Below are 22,061 nucleotides of genomic sequence, written 5' to 3' on the forward strand. Positions count from 1 at the left end.
GTCAACACTCATAGTTGATATAGTCAGAATTTCGCATTAGTTTAGAAGAAATGAAAATTTTAATGACACTGCAACAACCAAACATGACGTCATTAGAAGCTGAAGTAATGATATGTCAACATAGTCTTACTATAAACACAAACTAATGCATTATTTCTTTGTATTTCTCTTTTTTTATATTAATTTATCATATTTATATTTTTTTTCTTCTTTCTTTATTTTGTTTTAGGGTCCGTTTGGTTAGATGGAAAAAAATAAGTTTATCTCATTTTAGGATCCATTTGGTTGGATGGAAGAAAAAAAAGAAAAATTTTGAAATTTGAATTAAAAAAATAAATAAATAATTTAATTTTTGCTCTTAGAAATTAACTTTTTTTTCATTATCTCTCAAATCAAACAGAAAAAAAATATTTTGTAAATCATATTTTATATCTTTTTTATTTTATTTTTTCTAACTTTCTCTCAAGAAATTGACCATTAGTGTCAAGTAGTATATATGGCTGTTCAGCCATCATTTTCCCATAATAATAAAGAATCAAACATGAGGTACGCGCTTCTGGTCAATGATCATCGCAACGACAATTCATACTTCAGAAAAGTCTTACCCCTGCTGGTTTCTCTGACTATTCGATCACTCATTAAGCCCCGTCAAACAAAACAAAAAAAGTTTTTAATATTGGGAAATATTTTACTGAGGTATATATATTCTACTTAAGTAATACCAAATGGTTGGTCCAACGATGCTCACTCAGTCTTTTTTGTTTTTTTCTTTAAAAATAAAATATCATATTTAAACTTACTTAATTTGTAAATGAAAAAACATAATAAAAAAAAATTCCAAAAAAATGACAAGTGAGATTCTCAATAAATATTAATTATATGTAAAATTAATTATTAAATATATATTTTATATTAATAATATGATAATAAAAATTTATACTAATAGTACAATTTATTCAAACTTCCAAACATTAATTTGTAGATAAAATATATATATGATTGAAACATTAAATTCTAATAAAAATCTAATGAAAATTCTGGGCGAAAAAATTTATACTAATGAGTAATAAACAATTACATAAAAAACTTTATATTATACTTTAACTCAAAATATTAATATTTAAATTTATGGATATTCTTTTCACTTATATTTTTTCACTTGTAAGACTTCATCATATTTATGCTCCAACAAAAATAATCAAATACTTTGTATAGATAACTTCATAATAAAAATAAAAAAGAAACTATAATCGAGTAGTATCATTCATTCAAACTTCAAAACATTATCATAGTATAACGTCTCCAATCAACTCTCCCAGCAAAGGTGTTGGTTAGGTTGAATCTCTCATAGCAAGAGATGCTCAAACCCAAATTCACCTACTTCGATGCTTCCCCCACCTTATAAATTCTTGCATTAATTTACCACTTTCATCACCCAATCCACTTCCTCTAATTGACACCCACCTAAACCATGGCTTCCCACTTCCTCAAATCCCTCCTTCTCCTCTCCACCTATGCCCTCACCATCTCAGCAGAATACACAGGCTTCGTGGGAACACTAGACCCAAAGTCCATAGGCATACACCACAAGAAAACCCTAAGCCACTTCAGGTTCTACTGGCACGAAGTCTTCAGCGGAGAAAACCCCACATCGGTTAGAATCATTCCCTCACTCCCCAAATACAACGCAACCACAACCTTCGGCTCCGTTGGAATCTTTGACACCCCTTTAACCGTGGGACCTGAGGTGTACTCCAAGGTTGTCGGAAAAGCCGAGGGCTTGTTTGCCTCCACGTCACAAACGCAGTTTGACCTGTTACTGATTTACAACTTCGCGTTGACCCAAGGGAAGTACAACGGCAGCACCATCACGTTCACGGGGAGGAGCCCCCTCTCGGAGAAGGTGAGGGAGCTGCCCATTGTTGGTGGTAGTGGGGTCTTCAAATTTGCCACTGGGTATGTTGAGTCTAGGACGCTAAGTTTTGATCCCCAAACAAGGAATAACACGGTTCAGTTCGACGTGTATATTTACTATTGATGATTATTGAATGTGTTTTTTTCATGTTGATGCGTTATCGCTTTGGTCTGTCTCACCTAGTTTCTACATAAGTTTCCTCTTTTGAGGGCATGTGGTGTCATGGAATAAAGTCATCTTTGGGCAAATTAAGTTTGATCATGATAAATATTATCCATTCATTTTCACTTTCGTATTCTCCCTGCTTTATCTCTTGCTCTTTTTTTTGTTTTCATCCCATTACTTATTATACGTTTCAGTTTCTCTCTTTTCTTTTTAATTCTTTTACTTCTCATCTTTTTCTTTCCTCTACCTATATACTCCAAAATTGAAGTGGATGTTCAACTTCTTCTGACTCAATTCACTAAATTTGGAAATTTTGACTTAAATAACCTTTTGCACTCTTCATTTTAATCATTAATTTAAAGATTTTTGTCTTCATTTTAGGGATGAAATAAAGTTAATGGATTACGAACATCATTATTATCTCATCGGTTAATAACTAAAAAAAAATCTACCAAGATTAAAACAAAAAAATTAATTAAAGAATTAAAAAAACATCTTATTTTATAAGAATCAAAAGATTATTTAAACTAAATTTTACTGAGAATTTTATTGTTATTTTAAATTATTTTTTCTACTTTTTATTAATTATAAATAATAATTATGTTTAGGAGTGAACAAGAATTGAGTTGGGACTTTCTATATAAGTTAATTGAAGCTCTCTACATTGATTATATTCATAAATTGATATAAATGTAGCTGAAATAAAAAGTGAAACTTTAACTTTCTAAATTGATTCAAGTTTTGAATCGATGTAGAAAGATATCAATTGTGGTCTTGTAGAAACAAGATAAATAAAATTGTTTGAAATACAAGGCCAATTAAATATGATAAAAACAATAAAATAAAACATAATATAATTTTATATTAATTCATCTTTAGATAGATTACACTCAATTTTTTATAAAATATCGAGTTATACTTTAACATATACAAAATTACAAATATTATTTTTTCAGTCACTTCTGCCTTAAATTCAAATAACTTTTACACACATCTCTTCAAGTAAAGAATCCAAATATTCTTTGAAACAAAAAGTCTTCATACTTTTCCCAAAATCAGGCACACCTTTGGAGACGTAGTTAGCTTTTGTTGACTTTTTTTTTATCTTTCTTGTGAAGATCTTGGAATCATAACAGATTATATTATATGCTTCATACATATATGGCATGTTTAAGTCAGGCTATACAACAAACATATATCTATATATGTACATATATAAAAGAATAGACCCGTGAAATGATTAAAATAAATATTCTATATTATGGACAGTGACTTGAACAAGGGATAAAATAAAAATTTTGATAAAAAAATATTTCATATATAAAAGAATAGGTCGGTAAAATGATCAAAATAGACACATGTTACTTATGAAGGATAAAATGAAAATTTCCATAAAAAAGTATTTTTCATCTTTTATTTTTTATTTGTATTTCTAAATCAAACAAGTATCAAGAAAGAGAGATGATATGGTACAGTAATGTTGTATTGGATTTGTCTAACTAAAGCTTTCTTTGGGGATGTGGCTCTGGTATTTGGAAATATATGAGTAATGATGATGAGGCACTTTTATATTGTCGCATTGAATGCTTCTTCTGTTATAAGGCGAAACCAACCCTTCTTTTTACTTCTTCTGTCATAATCTACTCTTTGCCGTCTCTATGCAGTCTCCACACCACACTCTCTTTTTCCTTACAAACACTCTGCACTCTATCAATTTTTTCGCTTTTAAAATATATTGAATAAAAATTATGCTTAATTTTGTTTTAAAATAGAATAATAGATACAACAATTTTTAATAATATAAAAAATTTTATATTAAAATTTATTTAAAAGTTTAATTTTTATAAAAGAATTTATATCATTAGTCAATTGAAATCTTTTTTTAGTATAACTTACAAAATAATTATTATAAAATTTAATAAATTTATCATATTTATGATAACTTTATGATTAAATAATAATATAATTTGTACACATATTATTCATCTATTAAATTATAGTTAGAGAGGATAAAATTATCAGTTTACAAGTCATTAATATATAAAAGAGTATAATTTGTTGAGACCTTCTAATATTACGGGACTAATATCACGAGATGACTTTCTTATCCAAACTCAAAAACAAAATATAATAATAGATGTTTTAGTAGTATAAGAAATTTTATATAATAAATATAACAATTTAGTAGTTTATAGGTCATTTTTATTCATTTTAAAAAAATATATAAATATATAAAAGAGTATAATTTGCTCAGACCTTCTAATACCATGGGATGACCTCCTTATCCAAACCCAAAAATAAATATAATAATAGATACAATAATTTTAGTAGTATAAGAAATTTTATATAACATATATAACCGTTTTAGTAGTTTATAAGTCATTTTCATTCATTTTAAAAGATATATAAATATATAAAAGAGTATAGTTTGTTGAGACCTTCTAATACCACAGGATAGTCTCCTTATCCTAACTTAGAGACGAAATATAATAGTAGATATAACAATTTTAGTTTATAAGTCATTTTCATTCATTTTAAAAGAATATATAAAATAGTATAGTTTGTTGAGACCTTCTAACAACACCAGACCTTCTAATACCAAGTACCACGGGATGACCTCTTTATCCAAACCTATAGACTAAATATAATATAATAATAGATACAACAATTTTAGTAGTTTATAAGTCATTTTTCATTCATTCTAAAAGAATATATAAAGTATATAAAAGAGTATAGTTTGCTAGGACCTTCTAATACCATGGGACCTTTTAATGCCACAAGATGACCTCTTTATCCAAATACAAAGACTAAATATAATAATAGATACAACAGTTTTAGTAGTATAAGAAGTTTTATATGAAAGTTTATTCAAAAGTTTGATTTCTTATCAAAGTTTTTATATCATTAATCAATCATAAATTTTTTTCAGTATAACTTACAAAATAATTATTATAAAAATTAATAAATTTATCATATATGATAATTTTGTAATTAAATAACAATATAGTTTATGCACATATTATTCATTTGTTAAATTATAGTTGGAGAGGATAAAATTATCAAAATTTATAAGTCATTTTCATTCATTTTTTAATAAATAAATTATTGGTCCAATTATATGGCTCTAGTAATCCTTTATTGTTGGCATATCGCTTAAACAGGTACAAAATGAGAATTTTAAGAACTGAAAAAAAGAAGATAACAACAAGATAAATACATGAAACAAGATGTATCCCGTAGTCAGGTGTTAAGTGAAAAAAAAATAAAATAGAGATATTCATAACTCCTTTTATTCACCAAAAAGTAGTTTGATTTTCTATGCTTTTTATTATAATTTTTATATTTTTTGACATATTTTACTTTTTAATCTAAGTATAATTTTAGTATTAAAAAAAAATAACAAAGCGATGCGGAACAACATGTGCATATACATGGCTAATTGACTAGTTCATATGTAAAAATGCAAGTACTTCGGCTGATCATAAGACAAATGGCTTTGTCTGATGTGCGTTTGATTTCAAAACTTCTTGTAAAAAAAGGTTATACTTTAAGTATATACATAAAAAAGGTTAGCTTGTTCTAAGACTACTTATTTGTTAAATCAAAACAGTTCATGGTAGAAATGATAATGAGTACGGATCAGACATAATATTATAATACTCGTTCACGTACCGTGCTTTAAAAAAAGTATATACTTAGATCCATACCCACATAGGTAGTACCTATACCCGGCCCACATAGGTACTTGAATATACGTGTTGTTCCCGGTTGAATATCTAAAAATATTCATACATATATTTGTTACTCGCATTTTAATTAATATAAAAAGTTAATAAATAAATCATATTGATTAAAAATGTAATAATAATTAAATAAAAATATTATTCAAAGATCTTTTAAACAGCATAATCATAATAATAAAACTGCATAATCATAATAATAAAGCATCACAATTGTTAAAATCCTAATCAAATATTCTTTTTACAAAACATAATCTTATAACAAATAAGAAATTCTTTTGTTGAATTAAGGAACATGATCCATCCTTGAACAACTTCTTTTTTGAATTAACACAACTACAAAAATTATCTTCTACGACACTGGTTTTATAACGATTTTACAAAAATCGATGTCGTAAGTAAAACATTAACATTTTTGTAAATAATTCAAATTTTTAAAGACAGTTTTCTTTAAAAACACATTATGACATCGGTTCTTGAAAAATCGACGCAGAATGTGAGAATACAATGTCTTCAAAGTGAATGCGAATTGGCTCTCTCTCACTCCTTATTTTTATCTTCTTTTTAATCTCTTTCTCCCTCAGTTTTAGAAAATCCTAAATTCCTCCCTCGGCCCTACCCCTATTGCATCCGCACTCACAATGCAGTCCACACTTTTCTCCCACTTCTCTTAGATCCAATTCTCCTCCTCGCTCTCTATTTGTTTGCACCTCCATCACCATGGAGACCCCCACGGAGGTGCTGGTGAATCTCAACAAGTACAACTCCCCTATCATGGAGCCCAAGTCGCAAGTCACTTCCCAGGTCGTGCTCTATGGCGTGGGTCTCTTTGAGGACGACATGGCCAAGCCGCAAGTTGGTGTCTCCTCGGTGTGGTACAAGGGCAACACCTACAACATGCACCTCCTACGTCTCTACGCCTCTCTGAGGCCGTTTGTGACGGCGTCGCCACCACCGGCATGGTTCCCTTCCACTTCAACACTGTCGGCGTCAGCAACACCATCTCTATTGGCACCCAAAGCATGTGCTACAACCTGTAGTCCAAGGACCTCATCGCTGACAACATCTTGATCGTCATGGCCGCACAGTGGTATGATGCTAACATTTCCATCCTCGACTGTGACAAAAATGTATTTCCCATGCCATGACCCTTTTCTTTGCGCTCCATGTGTTTGATATTTTGTTGTTATGTGTATTTTTTGTGTATCCTACACTTTTTTAGCATTTGTAAAAGCATAGGATACACAAAAAATACACATAACAAAACATCAAACACATGTGACATTTTTTGGCATTTGAAGTTGGATGTGATTTATCTATGGAGCAAAGTTAACATCTTTTACCACATTTGGAGTTGGATTTTATTCATTTCATTTGTGGCTTTTTTAGGTTGCCTTTCTATGTCTTTACTTTCATATTCATATTATTCAATCCAAAGGTAAATGAAACATGTTGTGATCTCAATATTTTATCTTATCCTGTTAGAGGTTGAGCCTTGTGTAGGTGGGTTCTTACAATTGAAACAATATCTCTAATTTGGGGGAGGGTTGCTTGGTCATATGACCTGCAGACTTTTAAATGGTGGGAGCCTTTTGCACTGGGCTGCCATTTTTTGGTAATATTTGGTTTGGCTTGTATTGTATGGCTTCTCTTTATTTTTCTTTAAAAGGATAAGTTGGGTCAAAAGAAAATTTTAGAAAACCTCTTAAAATAGAGCTTCTAATGAAGCTAATTGACAGAACTTTTTCTTTTTACGAGATGAGAAACCTAAAAAAGCTAGGCCAAACACTACCTTACTTTGTTGGGATATGCTCTTTTTTTGTAGTATGGTGCATTTGACTTGAATGTAATGCAAAAAAATTTAGTTTCAGATGTTTAATTCCTCTTTTATGGAAGAGACTTTGTTCTAGTACATTGAATGTGCAAGGACACAAATAAATCATAGGGGAGGGAGATAGTGGAGGTTAAACCTTTGACCAGTTAATCGTTGCTTTTGTTCTAACTTCAAAATGAATTAATTTGATATATTGTTATGAGTGGAGACTTGACTACTTTGTCTGGTTCCTGCTTTAAGCTAAATAAGTAACCCAACTAATGTGTGATTGTGATATGTACCTATGTCATCCTTCTATTCCAATCTCCAAACTTTATAGTTGTTTGTTATTTTATTTGTTTAATTGTGTGCTGATATGCCAGTTGTTTGAAATACTGTGATAACCCAAAATCTCTTTATTGTAAGGTTGTATGGGCAATGAATGAAACTTTGAAGCAAAATCGTCTCTTGAGAGGATAAGGGGATGATAACTCATTCCCTAATTCTCCAAACAATAATAGTAATGCTGCAAATCTTTAGAAAAATGTATGTCTGCTCTTATTTTTAAGAGTGGAATTTTCTATTATTTAAACCTTTTATTTTATCTTTGCCTGTGCATCTTTCAACATCTCATCAAACAACTCTTTATATCTTGCTTCTAAACCTATGTTTTCTCAATTGTTTTGATAGTCATGATGAAATGTCTATCATTTTGTTGACTGATTTCCATATCTCTTATTTGTTTCTCATAATGGATGTTGTGTTTGGCAAATTACTTCAGAGTTGTCTTGGTTGGAAAAATCTCATCTTAAGAAACTATCTTCCCTGTGCTAATATTTACCAGACATTGATGCTAGAATAAAATCAACAAGGTCTTGATGTTGGAATAATAGGGTCAAATGTGATCTTTAAGGTGAGGCTTAAAGGGTCAAAACAATGCTTTCATAGTTCTTAAGGTATATTTTTATTTAAAAAATGCATTACAACCAGGCTCAATAGACCTGTAGTTTATCCCACAAGATTTATAATTGATTCTTATATCTATAATTATTGAAGCTTTATACTATCATGAAATCTATAAAGGGAAGAGATAAAAACAAAACTCAATACACCTCTAAATAACATGCTTTACATGTGGTTTTCATTTTGCTATGAATGGTGTCAAATTTCCATCTTGATGGCCATGATGAAAGATCTTCCCTATATTCATTTCAGTGGGACCAACGAGCTTCACAAAAGGCATGATTTTAAGTTTTAGTAGGTACAAGAGGAGTAATACCTTGAGTTGATTTGATTTATTATAAAGGAGTTCAAGTATTTAGTTGGAGTGTATATATGTAATGCAATTTTAAGTGGAAGTGCTACTCAACTTTAGAAAAATAAAAATTGCTTTATTAGGAAGGATGCTCAAAAAGGAAAAAAGGGGTAGAGGTTCGAAAAGACTGAGAAGAAATATGGGGTGTTCTTAATTTTGGTTTTAATGATTTAAAGTTGTATTTGTTGAAGATGTGATCGTTGGAATTGTCTAACAAACTATAGTAGATCAAATTTTTATGTTATTTTTTTAGGAAAAATAAAAGTCATGTTGACTGATAGGATAACATTGTTTTAGTCCTATTCTTTAGGCATGACTTGTTAGTGATTTTCTCTCTCTGTTAGTTGTTATTTTTTATTATGTTTATAAATATGTTGCTTCATATCTGAATAAATATAAACCTTTGCAGTCTTAATTTCCTTTACGTTCTCTTTCATTCTTTAATACTTTATATCTGTTGTTATTAACAAAAAACAACAAATTGGTATCAGGAGCTCTTATCTTTGAGGGATCTGTGAGTTGAGAGAAACCATAATGGAGGGAGAAATATCATACACAACATGTCCACCACCAATTTTCGATGGTGAGGAGTTCGAATTATGGGATGCAAGGATGACTGCTCATCTTGAAGCATTGGATCTTTGGGGGACAATAGAAGAAAACTATGATCTCCCTGAACTACCTTTAAATCCAACAGCGGCTCAGATGAAGAATCACAAAGAGAGGAAGACAAAAAAGGGGTAAACTTCAAGTCTGCCAAACAAATTTGGGATTATCTCAAATCAGAATATTAAGGTTATGAAAGAACCAAGGAATGCAAGTACTCAACTTGGGTAGAGAATTCGAGATGCAGAGCATGAAAAAGACTAAAACAATTAAAGACTAAAGCAAATAGAGTGAAGCTTCTTGGGAAGGACTTTCCTGATGAAAGAATAGTGCAAAAAATCCTGCTCATTGTACTCGAAAAGTATGAATCAAAGATATCAACATTGGAGGAGTCAAAAGACCTGTCAATCATCACTGTGGGAGAACTGATAAATGCTCTACAGACACAGAAGTAGAGAAGAATGATGACACAAGAGGAGGCGGTACAAGGTGCTTTTCATAGTAAAGCACAAAATTCAAGAGGTGGCAAACACAAGAAGAATAACAAATAAAGGAACAAAAAACTAGAAGGCTTCAACAAGCAGCAAGGTGAGACCTTTCCTCCTTGTCCACATTATGATAATGACTAATTATGAGTATATTTTGGGGTTAAATTATATAGGAATTTTTAATTTTTCTCTCCTAATTTTTCCTTTTTTGAGCAAATAATTGTTAAATTAACATCATTTAAGTTTTTGTGCAGAGAATATTAAAAGTAATGAATTTATGATGCTTAGTGAGTAAAATAAAGCCCAAAAAAGCAGGATAATTCAAGAAGACATGAATAATTAAGGAAAGTGAGCTAATTAAGAAAATCAAACTTATTAAGGAAAGCAGAATAATTAAGAAAAGCATGACTAATTAAGGAAAGCAGACTAATTCAGGAAAGTAAAGACGGACTTAGTGCAAAAGATCTTTGGACCATTTGTTGATGTTTACTAAAGAATTCTAGAAAGTAGAAAACACATGAGTTTTATACTTAAAGCTAAACTTGATATCTCTATCATGGCCTATGGAAGAGGAGATCTTTGGACCAGTTCTTCTTCTCATGGAGGTGCATTTTATTTGTATCATACTTGGCATCCTCTAATTTGGAATTATTTTATCTGTTATTATTTTGGCTCAATATAATGTTATGCTGACACAATTTTTCATTTTTACATTTTAACGTTAAACGAATAGCTTTGAAGAGGCCATAAACATTATCAATGAAAACAAATACATTGGTTAACAACTACTCAAATTCATTCATATTTGTTGAACTGTCATTTATCTCTTACTATGACTTTTACAACAAGTATGGAAACGGACTGGATCACCCACTTTGATGATAAAAAATCATTTTTGTTTTAAGTTAATTTTTTTTATTAAATAATACTTATCTCATTTCATTATAAATCAAAATTTCAATAAGAAATTACATGATCAATAGAGTAAAAGTTAAGAAATAATAAAGCCATTCTTGCTAACTCATGAGTAATTCCATTAATTTTTCTCTTAAAAAATCTTATTTCATAGTATGGATGAATAACTATTTTTTTTTAGACTCAACAACAATATTTCTCAATTCTATCATATTCTCACATGTAATATTTATCTTCTCAACTACTTTTTTACCGTCTAATTCAAACAAGCTAATATATTTTATAAAAACTTTTATGTCTTTGTTTATTTCAGGATATTTTAGAGAAATTAATACCATATGCCGCAAAGAGTGAGATTTTCATCTTGGGAGCTACCGGTGAAGTATCATACCTTGAACTTGTCCATCCACAAGAAGCTCCAGTAGCAAACAATGTTTTACAAGTTTGTATTCATTTTCACCTTTACATTATTTTGTAAAACAATGAAGCGTGACTTATTTTAGTGCATGAAACTTATCAAGAAGTATTCAACATGTATTTTGTGTTTGCAGGATACGAGTTCCATATCCATTTCAATGGGGAGCACCTACATTTGATGCAAGTGAAGCCTTTGCCATGATGATGGCATCCTTTGTTGCTCTTGTAGAGGTAATTTCGTTCTTTAGAACTTTTCTATCTATTTTTAATTTGGAACTAGAGTTCTTTTTATTTATTAATTAATTGGTATTGTCCTTCCTATGTAATACATATTTATACATTTATATTTATTCTATTAGCTTTTATATTCATAATTTCTTGTCTCTCCTATGTATATATAAGAGCTTTGTAGCTAGACATTTTAGGATATCGTACAGTCTTATTTTTTCATGGAGACAATTGACCTTTAGAGAACTTATCTTGCTTTGTTAAAATAAATTTTACAAATCCATTAGTAGCATCATGATTGAATTTTTTTCTTCTCTACCTCCTTAGAAGAAGCATATAGTACTGAAGTTAGGATTTTAACCCTGGGAGAAATTTTATCAGTAGTTTGGCATGTGTAGAAAATGGCGGTTAAAAATTGGGAACCACATTGATACTGTAAACCACGTATAATGTGTTTGAATTTAAGTTAGAAACCCTCTAATGGATGTTCAATTCAATCCTTCCTCTCATAAGCTTTTCCGTTCAGTGGACTTGGGATGTGTGCAAATAATAAACCAAACACACATATAATGTATATAACGACATTATAAGATAACTTTGGTAATGATATGAAAATGATTACTACACAAATGCAGTAAATTAGGTTGGAGACTATGGTTGGTATGTTAATGAATGTCTGGAAGGATAACATAAGGTAATGGAACCAAAAGGGTGGGGGTGGTGGAGATTGATCTAAATTATTGTTTTAGTTTATCAGCTATGTTCAACCAATGCAATAGTTGACTTTTTTATTTTGTTCTCTTGAGGGAAATTGTAATAATTAATACATAGTTTACTAAATTTTGACCCTACACATGGTAGTATTACTACATGTATGATTACATACACACTGAGATTATCCGTCTTCTATTCTATACCAGTGCTTAACTCGGTTAGTGTTATCCAATTGCTAGTTTGCATTATCATTGAATAATACTACTTTTTAGAATTAACTAGTTGTAGAATGACAAGTTTTTTTCTTCAAAATATGGTGCAACTTACCCTTTTATATTTATGATGATTTTCTTTGGTTACAGGATCCTTGAAAGAAAAGAGTTTGTGATAGTGTTACTGTGTGGCACTAGTGGTTGTGACAAATCTACATTCTCTACATTGCTGGTAACTTAACAAAGAAAAACAATTGTTTGTTTTTAAAATACAAAAAAAAAATCTAATTTTTACTTATTTTTTGGTAGAATATATATGTGAATAAGTTGAAAATGAGTAATATTTATACCTTACAGTTTGATAACTATCATTTAAATTTGTTTCTAGATTACTATTATGAGATTGTAAGTAATGTGATATCGTAATGAAAATAATATTTTTAAATATTTTAATTAAAATTAATATTTTTTATAAATTGGTTCCAGTTGGTTTATTGTAAAAATAGACAACAATAAAAAAATTGCAAAAAACAACATCAGTTGGTCTAAAATCGATGTAGAAAGTGTTATCAATTTTGGCCAAAACCGATATCGTAAGCACATTCAACATTGTTTTTGCCAAAAATCGAAGTAAAAACATTTTCTACATCGGTTTTTTCCGAACCGATGTAGAAAACACTTCAAAATACACAATTCAACACCAGTTTTTTCATAACCAGTGTTATTATGCACCTTACAACATTTGTTTTAACCAAAACCGATGTTGTTTTTGTAGTTTTTTTTGTATATTTCTTATTATACGACATCGGTTTTTGTAAAAATGTTGTCGTGTATTGTATGTTAACATCAATTTTTTGAAAACCAATATTAACATTGATAATGTTAACGTCGGTGGCTTTAACATTGGTTAAAAATCAATGTTAAAAGTAAAAAAACAACCAATATTAAAAGTCTATTTTCTAGTAGTATAGGTTCTATAATCATTGTCATCCCTAAGTGATGTGCATCATTTGTCCTTTGTTCTAATAGCATTCACAATAAATTAAGGCTAAAATACACTTTTAGTCCTTTATGTTTTAGATTATATTCAACTTTATCATCATTTATGTTTTAAAAGGTTTAATTTAGTCCTCTATGTTTTTAAAGTGAGTCAAAATGATAATTTCAAAACAATGACCATTCTCGATTTTGGGATATAGTTTTAAATCGTATTGTAACTAATTTGAAACGTGAAATTTGTCCCATGAGATTCACATATATATAAAAATTGTAGAATCCAACTGATGTTTGAAAAAAGAAGACAATAAACATAGTGCAAATCAATAGCATTAAAAGTAAATCTAACGAACAACTAAAGAAATGAAAAATCTTATATTAAATTCTTTTCCAATTACTCATGACACTTATTTTTCACATAATTTTTACTATGTTTGTCACCTTTTTTATTCAAACATTAATTGAATGTGATGGTTTTAATGTAAGTGAATCTAACGAAACAAGTTTTATATCTCGAATTATTAAAAAAAAAGGTTCAAAGTTATGTCCCAAAACTGAAAACAATCATTATTTTGAAAGGATCTTTTTTACTCACTTTTAGAAATATAATGGATTAAACTGAACCTTTTACAACATAAACAACTAAATTGGATATAATCTAAAACATAAAAGACTATCTGTGTATTTTATAGCCTAAATTAAAAGTATAAAGAAAATTAACCATTAGTATGTTTGACAATGAATCTATTTTCTATAATTAGGAAGAAATAAATATGTTGATCATCCTTTTCTTATAGGTTTAATACATCAGTAGATTAATAGTTTCTTTTGGAAAGTTTTAATTAGGTCCTTTAGCTATAAAAAAATTAACAATTTGTGTTGGTTTTACTAACTTTAGAACAATTACAAATATTGTAAAAGATTAAAGACTCAATTACAAATATATTTTTTAGTTTAGAAAGCCAAGTACAAATTTCAAATTATTTGGAAATCCTATTGATGTATTGAACCTTTCTTGTAGAAAGGGCTAGGTGTAGCTAGTATTATGGAAAGACTAATTAGAATTAGACAAAATTAGAAATATACACTTTTTTCTCATCATGAAAATTTTGCTTATGAAAATAGCCTGATGGAAACCATTGTGACCTATGTTTATGGTTCAACCACCTGTGAGTTTTTGACCCAGCACTACTAGAAAACTGTTTTTCTACGACATTGATTCTAAAATAGTTATGTGGAATCGTCTTAGAATATGGCGCAGTGGCAATTTTGTAATTAGGAGAATGAAAAATGTTTTTTATGACGCACATTCTAAGACGGTTATCAAAAACTCTTAGAATGTGTCTTAGTGGCAATCCTATAATTAGGGGGAACGAAAATGACAACGGTTTTCATAAAACCGTCTTTGTTTTCATTCCCAAAAGCACTACATACCTCATTCTTGTCCCTCCCTTGAACACTCTCTCCTTCGAGCTTTCTCCAAGTTCCCCTCCGTCAACCACTCGTTGGCCTCCCTTACGCCCTCACTCACTCTGGTCGTCTGCTGAGCTGTGCTTTGGCATCTCTCCGTCATTGGCCATCCACTCTATTCTTTTGTTGTTAGTGGTCAGTGCATAATTACCTGTGTTTGCTTCCTGACACCATCTGGTTTGTACATTCCTAGAATTGTTTGTTATTATGAGTTTTTGAATGATGTTCAGTTTCATTTTGTACACAATTCTAACCAAATACATTTATTCTCATTCTCACACAAAAATATTAAAAACAGAAGAAATATATGTAGAATTAAGCTACAAGGTAGTCAATCCAACACAAGAAACAAATATCACTTGTTATTCTAGATATGCTAGTCCATTGGCAGTAGAGAAACCATCACTTTTCAAAGATCCCTTATGGCCGTGGACACATTCCTGGTTTCATTAGCCAACATAATTTAAGAGTTGGGGATATCATCATCAAAGATCAAGTCAGCATTATGTCTCTAATTAGTATTGTCATTGGTGAACTTCAGTCGTTGTCCAAGATTAATTTGAGTTCCAATGCTTTATCTGGTTCAATCCCTGACTTCATTGGTGATTTTCCTAGCATTTGCTTTGTAGATTTGTCCAAGAATGGCTTCACTGTGGAGATACCTTCGGCTTTGTTTACCTACTGCTACAAAACCAAGTGAGTTTCTCTTTCTCATAACAACCTTGCTGGTTCAATTCCTGCCTCCTTGAGAGAGAGAGAGAGAAAGAGGTAAACCAAGTGGCATATGAGGTTTGTTTTGAAGTTTGTCCTTACTTATGGACTCGGATGAACCTTTCAGTCATTAAATTAATCTTTATCATTTCTGTTGGATGCTTTTTTTTTTATAGATTCTAGTAGCGTCAATTGTATGCCTGGTAAATCTTGTCATATGTTGGTTGTTGTTCAAATGTATTTTTGTAGCGTGATTCATTCCTAAATCGGCAGCAATTTTTATAGTAAAGGTATTGGCGCAATGATCTATTATTGGGTCCACATAAAGGATAGGTTGGCAGTAGGCAGCGATAGGTGATATCATGTGGTAGGATAATGACAATTTTGTTGATGATGGAATTCAAATTGAGCCTTTCAACATAGAGAAAGAAAGGGAAGAAGGTTATTTTGATGCTACAGGAAATTTTGTTGAATATATAAGAGAGAACGAGATTAAGGTGAGGGATTTATATTGTTTTTCATTTTTGATTTGTGACTATTTCATTTGAGTTCTATTAATAAATTAAGGAGCCTTATAGGATGCGTGGCTTGATAATGTTGAAGTTGATCCATAATATGCTGCTGTAGCAACAAATGATGAAGATGAGAGCCCCCCAGACCTTTCCTCTAAAGATATTGGAATCATGAAGAGGCGCATTGCAAATGTTCTTGAACCTGGGGAAACGGTAAGCCTATATTTTTTTCATTCTTAATTTTCTGATTTTGATGTCTTTGTTCTACTGAAGCATCATTGTAAAACACAATATATGTATTTGCCAGCTCACTCTAGAGTAGAAGCAGTAGATCATCTATTTATTGAGGCAAACATTTATTTTCTTTATGGCTTAGCAATTGGGATATTTCTTGTTGAGGAAATTTATATCCATATAATATATAGTAGTTAAAAGTTTAAACTCTTTATGTGTAAAGAATAAGTAATTTTGATGTTATGATTTTTAAGATGGAACAAGTAAATGCAGAAAATAAGAGAAGTGAAATTTGTTGCTAACTCCTTAGTTACCTATGCTATTTTACTTTTAACTTGATTTGTTACTAGTTTAGTGGTTTACCTCTCTCTCTCTCTCTTTCTCTCTCTCATTGTTAGCAAAGAAAAACCTGATGATTCCTAATATACCAAGTGAGTTTCTCTCTCTCGTTGTTTGCATGAGATAGGTTTTTATATTATAGAACAATCCCATTGGTCTCAAGCTGCACGGTTTTCATATAATGATATAACTATAAGGGGATGGAGATAAATAACTATAGAATGATAGAATCTGTACTGGACCATTGAGACTATATATCAAGAACAAATAAGAATCATGTCAAATTTGTTGAACTTGATTCTATTTGTTAACCTTAAGTCTGTCTTTGTTTTCTTTAGTAATCAGCTTCCTAGAATTGGTTCACTGCACATTTGCCCTTCACTTCAACATATATTACCACTTCTATTAGAGTTGGGTGTTGGTGATGTATTATCATTTTCTCCTATTTCTTAACCCTTTTTGTCACCATTTTAATTACTGATTAGCCTTAATTGTCAAATTAATTGTGCAATTTTATCATTTGGGCCTATTAGACTAATTTTGTGTTTTTAATTTAATTTCAGGAGAATTATAAGCAATTGGGCTTGAATCCGAAATTGGGCTTGGACTTGAAGAGAGCAGACAATTTTATTTTATCAAATCTTATCTTATCCAGATTTTATCTCATCTAGATATTATTTCATCCAATCTTATCTTATCTTATCTAGATTTTATTTCATCTAGATTTTATTTTATCAAATCTTATCTTATCTTGTCCAGATTTTATTTTATTTATGGGCTTGGACTTAAAACAGATTTGTAAGCTTTGGGGCTGAGAATCTATATAACAGCACCAAGGTTTTAGTTTTAGGATTTTTTTTTCGTTTTTTGGAAGAGGAAACTAATTCTAGGATTTTAGAATTCCAGTTTTTACTGTTCATGCACACTATTCACGTAGAATAAAATTTGTTTTCTGCAATTTCGTTTCTACTTCAATCTATAATTTCGTTTTCTGCTGATTAATGGAAGGCTAAGTCTCCAACGTTATTTTCTCTTGAGGATTAAGCACAACTCTCTTTGAGGTTTTGTTATTACTATTGAATACTGATCAGTTTTTCCCCTTCACCAATTACTCTGTATTTGTTGTTATTAATCCATGCATGCTTAGTGCTTGATTAGTTGTCTCTGCGCTTAATTTACGTTCATGCTTAATGATCAGTTTCGTTCATGATTAATTGGTGTATGTGCTGCTTAATCACATAATGACAGCCTTATGTTAATTTTCACCTAGTAATTTAATTTAGGGTTGGATTAAGTGGTTGAACTGGTTAGGGATAAATCCTCGTAACCTAGGATAAGAGACTTGCGTGTGAATCAAGGGAAAACAACATGTTTTAATTCTATTATTTTCTAATTAAAATTTGCTTCCTGTTTAAATTACAAAAACAAACAACCCCCCCCCCCAATTCATTACTATTTTATTGAGTGAATAGGCAATTTAGTCCCTGAGATTGTACCCATTTTTCATATTAGTCCCTAACTTAATATTAAATTCAAAATAGTCCCTATCTTTGCAAAAGTGTTGCAAAATAGTCCTTCCGTTAAATTTTAAAGTAACGCCGTTAGTGAGGTCAATTTTAGTGCCACGTGGACTATCCAACGTGACACTAAAGGATGACGTGGCATAACACGTGGACGTGCCTCCTAAAAGATGCCACGTCATTTGATGATAACAAAACGAGTAAATAAGCAATTTAGTCCCTGATTTTGTACCCCTATTGCATATTAGTCCCTAACTTAATGAAAAATTCAAAATAGTCCCTATCTTTTGCATAAGTGTTGCAAAATAGTACCTAACTTAAAAGATGCCGGAAATCGTGCTTAAAGTGTCCATGCATTGCAAAGGTTGTGCCTAGCATGATTTCTGGCGGCGCAGATTCCTCCTTGGATTCCTTGTCATCTTTTGATTCCTCTGGTTTTTTCTCTTCTTCTTTCTTTTCTTCTTCATTTGCTTTTTTCTCCTCCACTTTGTTTTCCTCTGGTTTCTTCTCTTCCTATTCAAAACACACACAAAAAAATCAGAACCCAGAATGATATATTGATGGTAATTGAAGAAAGAAAAAAGGAAAAGAGAATGGTTATGCAGACCTCGCCCATTGGTGTTGACGGCTACAGAGATAAGGTTGTTGCTGTAGATATTTGGTTCTTTTTATTTGTGCAAGTGTGTTTGGGTTCTTTTTCGTATATATGCCTCAATTGGTTCAGAACCATCAAATTTGAAGAAGCCACTCATTCTATCATCATCAAATGATGTGGCACTAAAATTGACCTCACTAACAACATTACTTTAAAATTTAACGAAAGGACTATTTTGCAATACTTATACAAAAGATAGGGACTATTTTGAATTTTTATTAAGTTAGGGACTAATATGCAATAGGGGTACAAAGTCAGGGACTAAATTGCCTATTTACTTGTTTTGTTATCATCAAATGACGTGGCATCTTTTAAGAGGCACGTCCATGTGTCATGCCACGTCATCTTTTAGTGCCACGTTGGATAGTCCAAGTGGCACTAAAATTGACCTCATTAACGGCGTTACTTTAAAATTTAACGGAAGGACTATTTTGCAACACTTTTGCAAAGATAGGGACTATTTTGAATTTAATATTAAGTTAGGGACTAATATGCAAAATGGGTACAATCTCAGGGACTAAATTGCCTATTCACTCCTATCTTATTATTATTTGTAATGAACGTTTGGTTGACCATTGCTCGTTGGGAGACGACTTAGGATCACTTCCTAGATACTGCATTTTTAATGTTTATTTGATTCAGGTATGGCCTCGATCAAATTTGGCATCGTTGCCGGGGAGCAGTGGGCCAAAGGTTCATAATAGTGTTTAGTTATCTTATTTTGTGTAGCGTTCTGTTTTGCATTTCAGTTGCATTCCCTGTTTAGTGAATGTTTTTAGCGACTGATTCAACTTTGTGTTTTGCTGTGAACGGTGCTGAACAATGATTAGCGACTGATTTTGCAATTTGATTAGCGATTTTTGTTTTGATAGTTAGAGTTGTTATTTTTGGATGATTTTTTGTGTGGTAGCTTCTATTGATCCATATTTTGTGTGAAAAATATCAGGAGCACTTGGTGTGGCAGTATTTGAGAGAGACAAAAATTTTGGGAACTTGTTTTTAACAAAACTTAAAACAGCCATAACTTTTGCTCCAGGTATTAGAATGACTATTATTATATATGCATTTGGGGTAGAAAAAAATTTCCCATACTATGTTATCCTTCTTTAGCAGGTTGGGGTCTCCCAAGCTCCAAAAATCAGCCATTTACTAAGTATTTCTTATTTTTCAAGTATTATTGTCCTATTTTTCTAAACTTTGCTTAGGTAGTTTTCATAGTTAGACTTTGAATTTTTGTTTGAAATTTTTTTTTGCAATCTTTTCATGATTTTAGGGTGCTCCTCACAAAATTTCAGCTCATTTTGATATTCTTTGAGTATAGCTGTAGTTTTACCCCCTTGTTAGGTGCTTGTTGAGAAACACATTATTTGTTGCATATAGTGCATGACTAAGGGAAATCCAGGTGATTTACAACCCTTTGATCCTGAAATAGATAGAACCTTTCATAGATTAGTGAGGCATAGTGTGCATCCTGGTCATTCTATGCATTCCGTTGAGGGTGATTCTGAATATTCTGATTTTGAACATTCCACTACTAACTTTCATACTGAGAACATGGCTCAACCTCCACCTCATGAGAGGACTCTTAGGGAGATGGTTGCACCTGATTTCACTTATGAAAGCTTGTGCATTCAATATCCTGATTAGGGTGTTCCATATGTTCTCAAGACTGGACTAATACATTTGCTACCCAATGAAGCCCCCTAATGTCTAAGAAGATCATATCTTAAGGAGTTCCATATTGTTTGTTCCACCATGAAGCCCCCTAATGTCTAAGAAGATCATATCTTTCTAAAGGCTTTTCCTCATTCTCTGGAGGGAGTGGCAAAAGATTGGCTATACTACCTTGCTCCCAGGTCCATTTTCAGCTGGGATGACCTTAAGAGGGTGTTCTTGGAGAAATTCTTCCCTGCATCTAGGACCACTGCCATCAGAAAAGACATTTCAGGCATTAGGCAACTTAGTGGAGAGAGCTTGTATGAATATTGGGAAAGATTCAAGAAATTGTGTGCAAGCTGTCCTCACCACCAGATTTCTAAGCAACTTCTTCTTCAATATTTCTATGAGGGGCTTAGCAACATGGAGAGGAGTATGATTAATGCTACCAGTGGTGGAGCTCTTGGTGATATAACCCCTGCTGAGGCTAGGAATTTGATTGAGAAGATGGCTTCCAACTCCCAACAATTCAGTGCAAGAAATGATGCTATTGTCCTTAGAGGAGTCCATGAGGTGGCCACGGATTCATCTTCATCTGCTGAAAATAAAAAGCTTGAGGGAAAACTTGATGCCTTGGTCAACCTAGTAACTCAGCTTGCCATAAATCAGAAATCTGCACCTGTTGCAAGAGTCTGTGGTCTATGTTCTTTTGCAGATCACCATACAGATCTTTGTCCTTCTTTGCAGCAATCTGGAGTCAATGAGCAATCTGAAGCTTATGCTGCAAACATTTATAATAGACCCCCTCAGCAGCAAAACCAACAACAACAGAATAATTATGACCTTTCAAGCAATAGATACAATCCAGGTTGGAGGAATCATCCAAATCTAAGATGGGCAAGTCCTCCACAATAACAACAGTCTGTCGCTCCTTTCCAGAATGTTGCTGGTCCAAGCAAGTCTTATGTTCCTCCTCCAATGCAGCAACAACAGTAGTCACAACAAAGACAACAAGCAACTGAGGCTCCTCCTCAACCTTCTTAGAAGAGTTAGTGAGGCAAATGACCATCCAGAATATGCAATTTTAGCAAGAGACAAGAGCCTCCATTCAGAGTCTGACAAATCAGATGGGGCAGATGGCTACTCAGTTGAACCAAGCTCAGTCCTAAAATTCTGACAAATTGCCTTCACAAACTGTACAGAATCCGAAAAATGTGAGTGCCATCAACTTGAGATTTGGTAACCAAATTCAAGTGCCTCCATCAGTAGCAGCACCTGCACTTGAACCTGTTAAGCTTCATTCTACACCTGAAAAAGAGGATGAGATAGTTGCACAAAAGAGAAGCTTCCTAACAAAAATTTTCATGTAGGAGGACCTTCTTCTAGTAATTCTAACTTACAGCAGCCTCCTATCCCTATTCCATTCCCACCTAGAGCAAT

General features: G+C 31.7%; 1 protein-coding gene, 1 long non-coding RNA gene and 1 other non-coding gene across 4 annotated transcripts; 2 read left to right on the plus strand and 1 right to left on the minus strand.

The window, feature by feature from the left end:
* Positions 1–1,279: 1,279 nt before the first annotated feature.
* LOC114416583 (dirigent protein 22-like) lies at positions 1,280–2,210 on the plus strand. The gene has a single exon (XM_028381503.1). It carries the CDS (start codon positions 1,472–1,474, stop codon positions 2,036–2,038), a length of 567 nt encoding a protein of 188 aa, XP_028237304.1. The 5' UTR covers positions 1,280–1,471; the 3' UTR covers positions 2,039–2,210.
* Positions 2,211–11,274: 9,064 nt separating this feature from the next.
* LOC114416589 lies at positions 11,275–16,658 on the plus strand. 2 transcript variants are annotated; one of them, XR_003667486.1, is made up of 6 exons: positions 11,275–11,399; positions 11,509–11,605; positions 12,679–12,760; positions 15,610–16,202; positions 16,284–16,430; positions 16,525–16,658. It is a non-coding gene; the product is annotated as an uncharacterized LOC114416589 (long non-coding RNA). The 2 variants fall into 2 exon arrangements; XR_003667491.1 differs by having other exon boundaries at positions 15,624–16,202.
* Positions 16,659–20,891: 4,233 nt separating this feature from the next.
* Positions 20,892–20,998, minus strand: LOC114369006. Its single transcript, XR_003657474.1, has one exon. It is a non-coding gene; the product is annotated as a small nucleolar RNA R71 (small nucleolar RNA).
* Positions 20,999–22,061: the final 1,063 nt, after the last annotated feature.

This window comes from Glycine soja, chromosome 1 (assembly GCF_004193775.1).
Source record: "Glycine soja cultivar W05 chromosome 1, ASM419377v2, whole genome shotgun sequence".
In the NCBI taxonomy this organism is placed as follows: domain Eukaryota; kingdom Viridiplantae; phylum Streptophyta; class Magnoliopsida; order Fabales; family Fabaceae; genus Glycine; species Glycine soja.

Bases quoted from the DNA above. Each gene is read 5' to 3' on its own strand.
- LOC114416583 (XM_028381503.1), top strand. From the start codon at position 1,472: ATGGCTTCCCACTTCCTCAAATCCCTCCTTCTCCTCTCCACCTATGCC.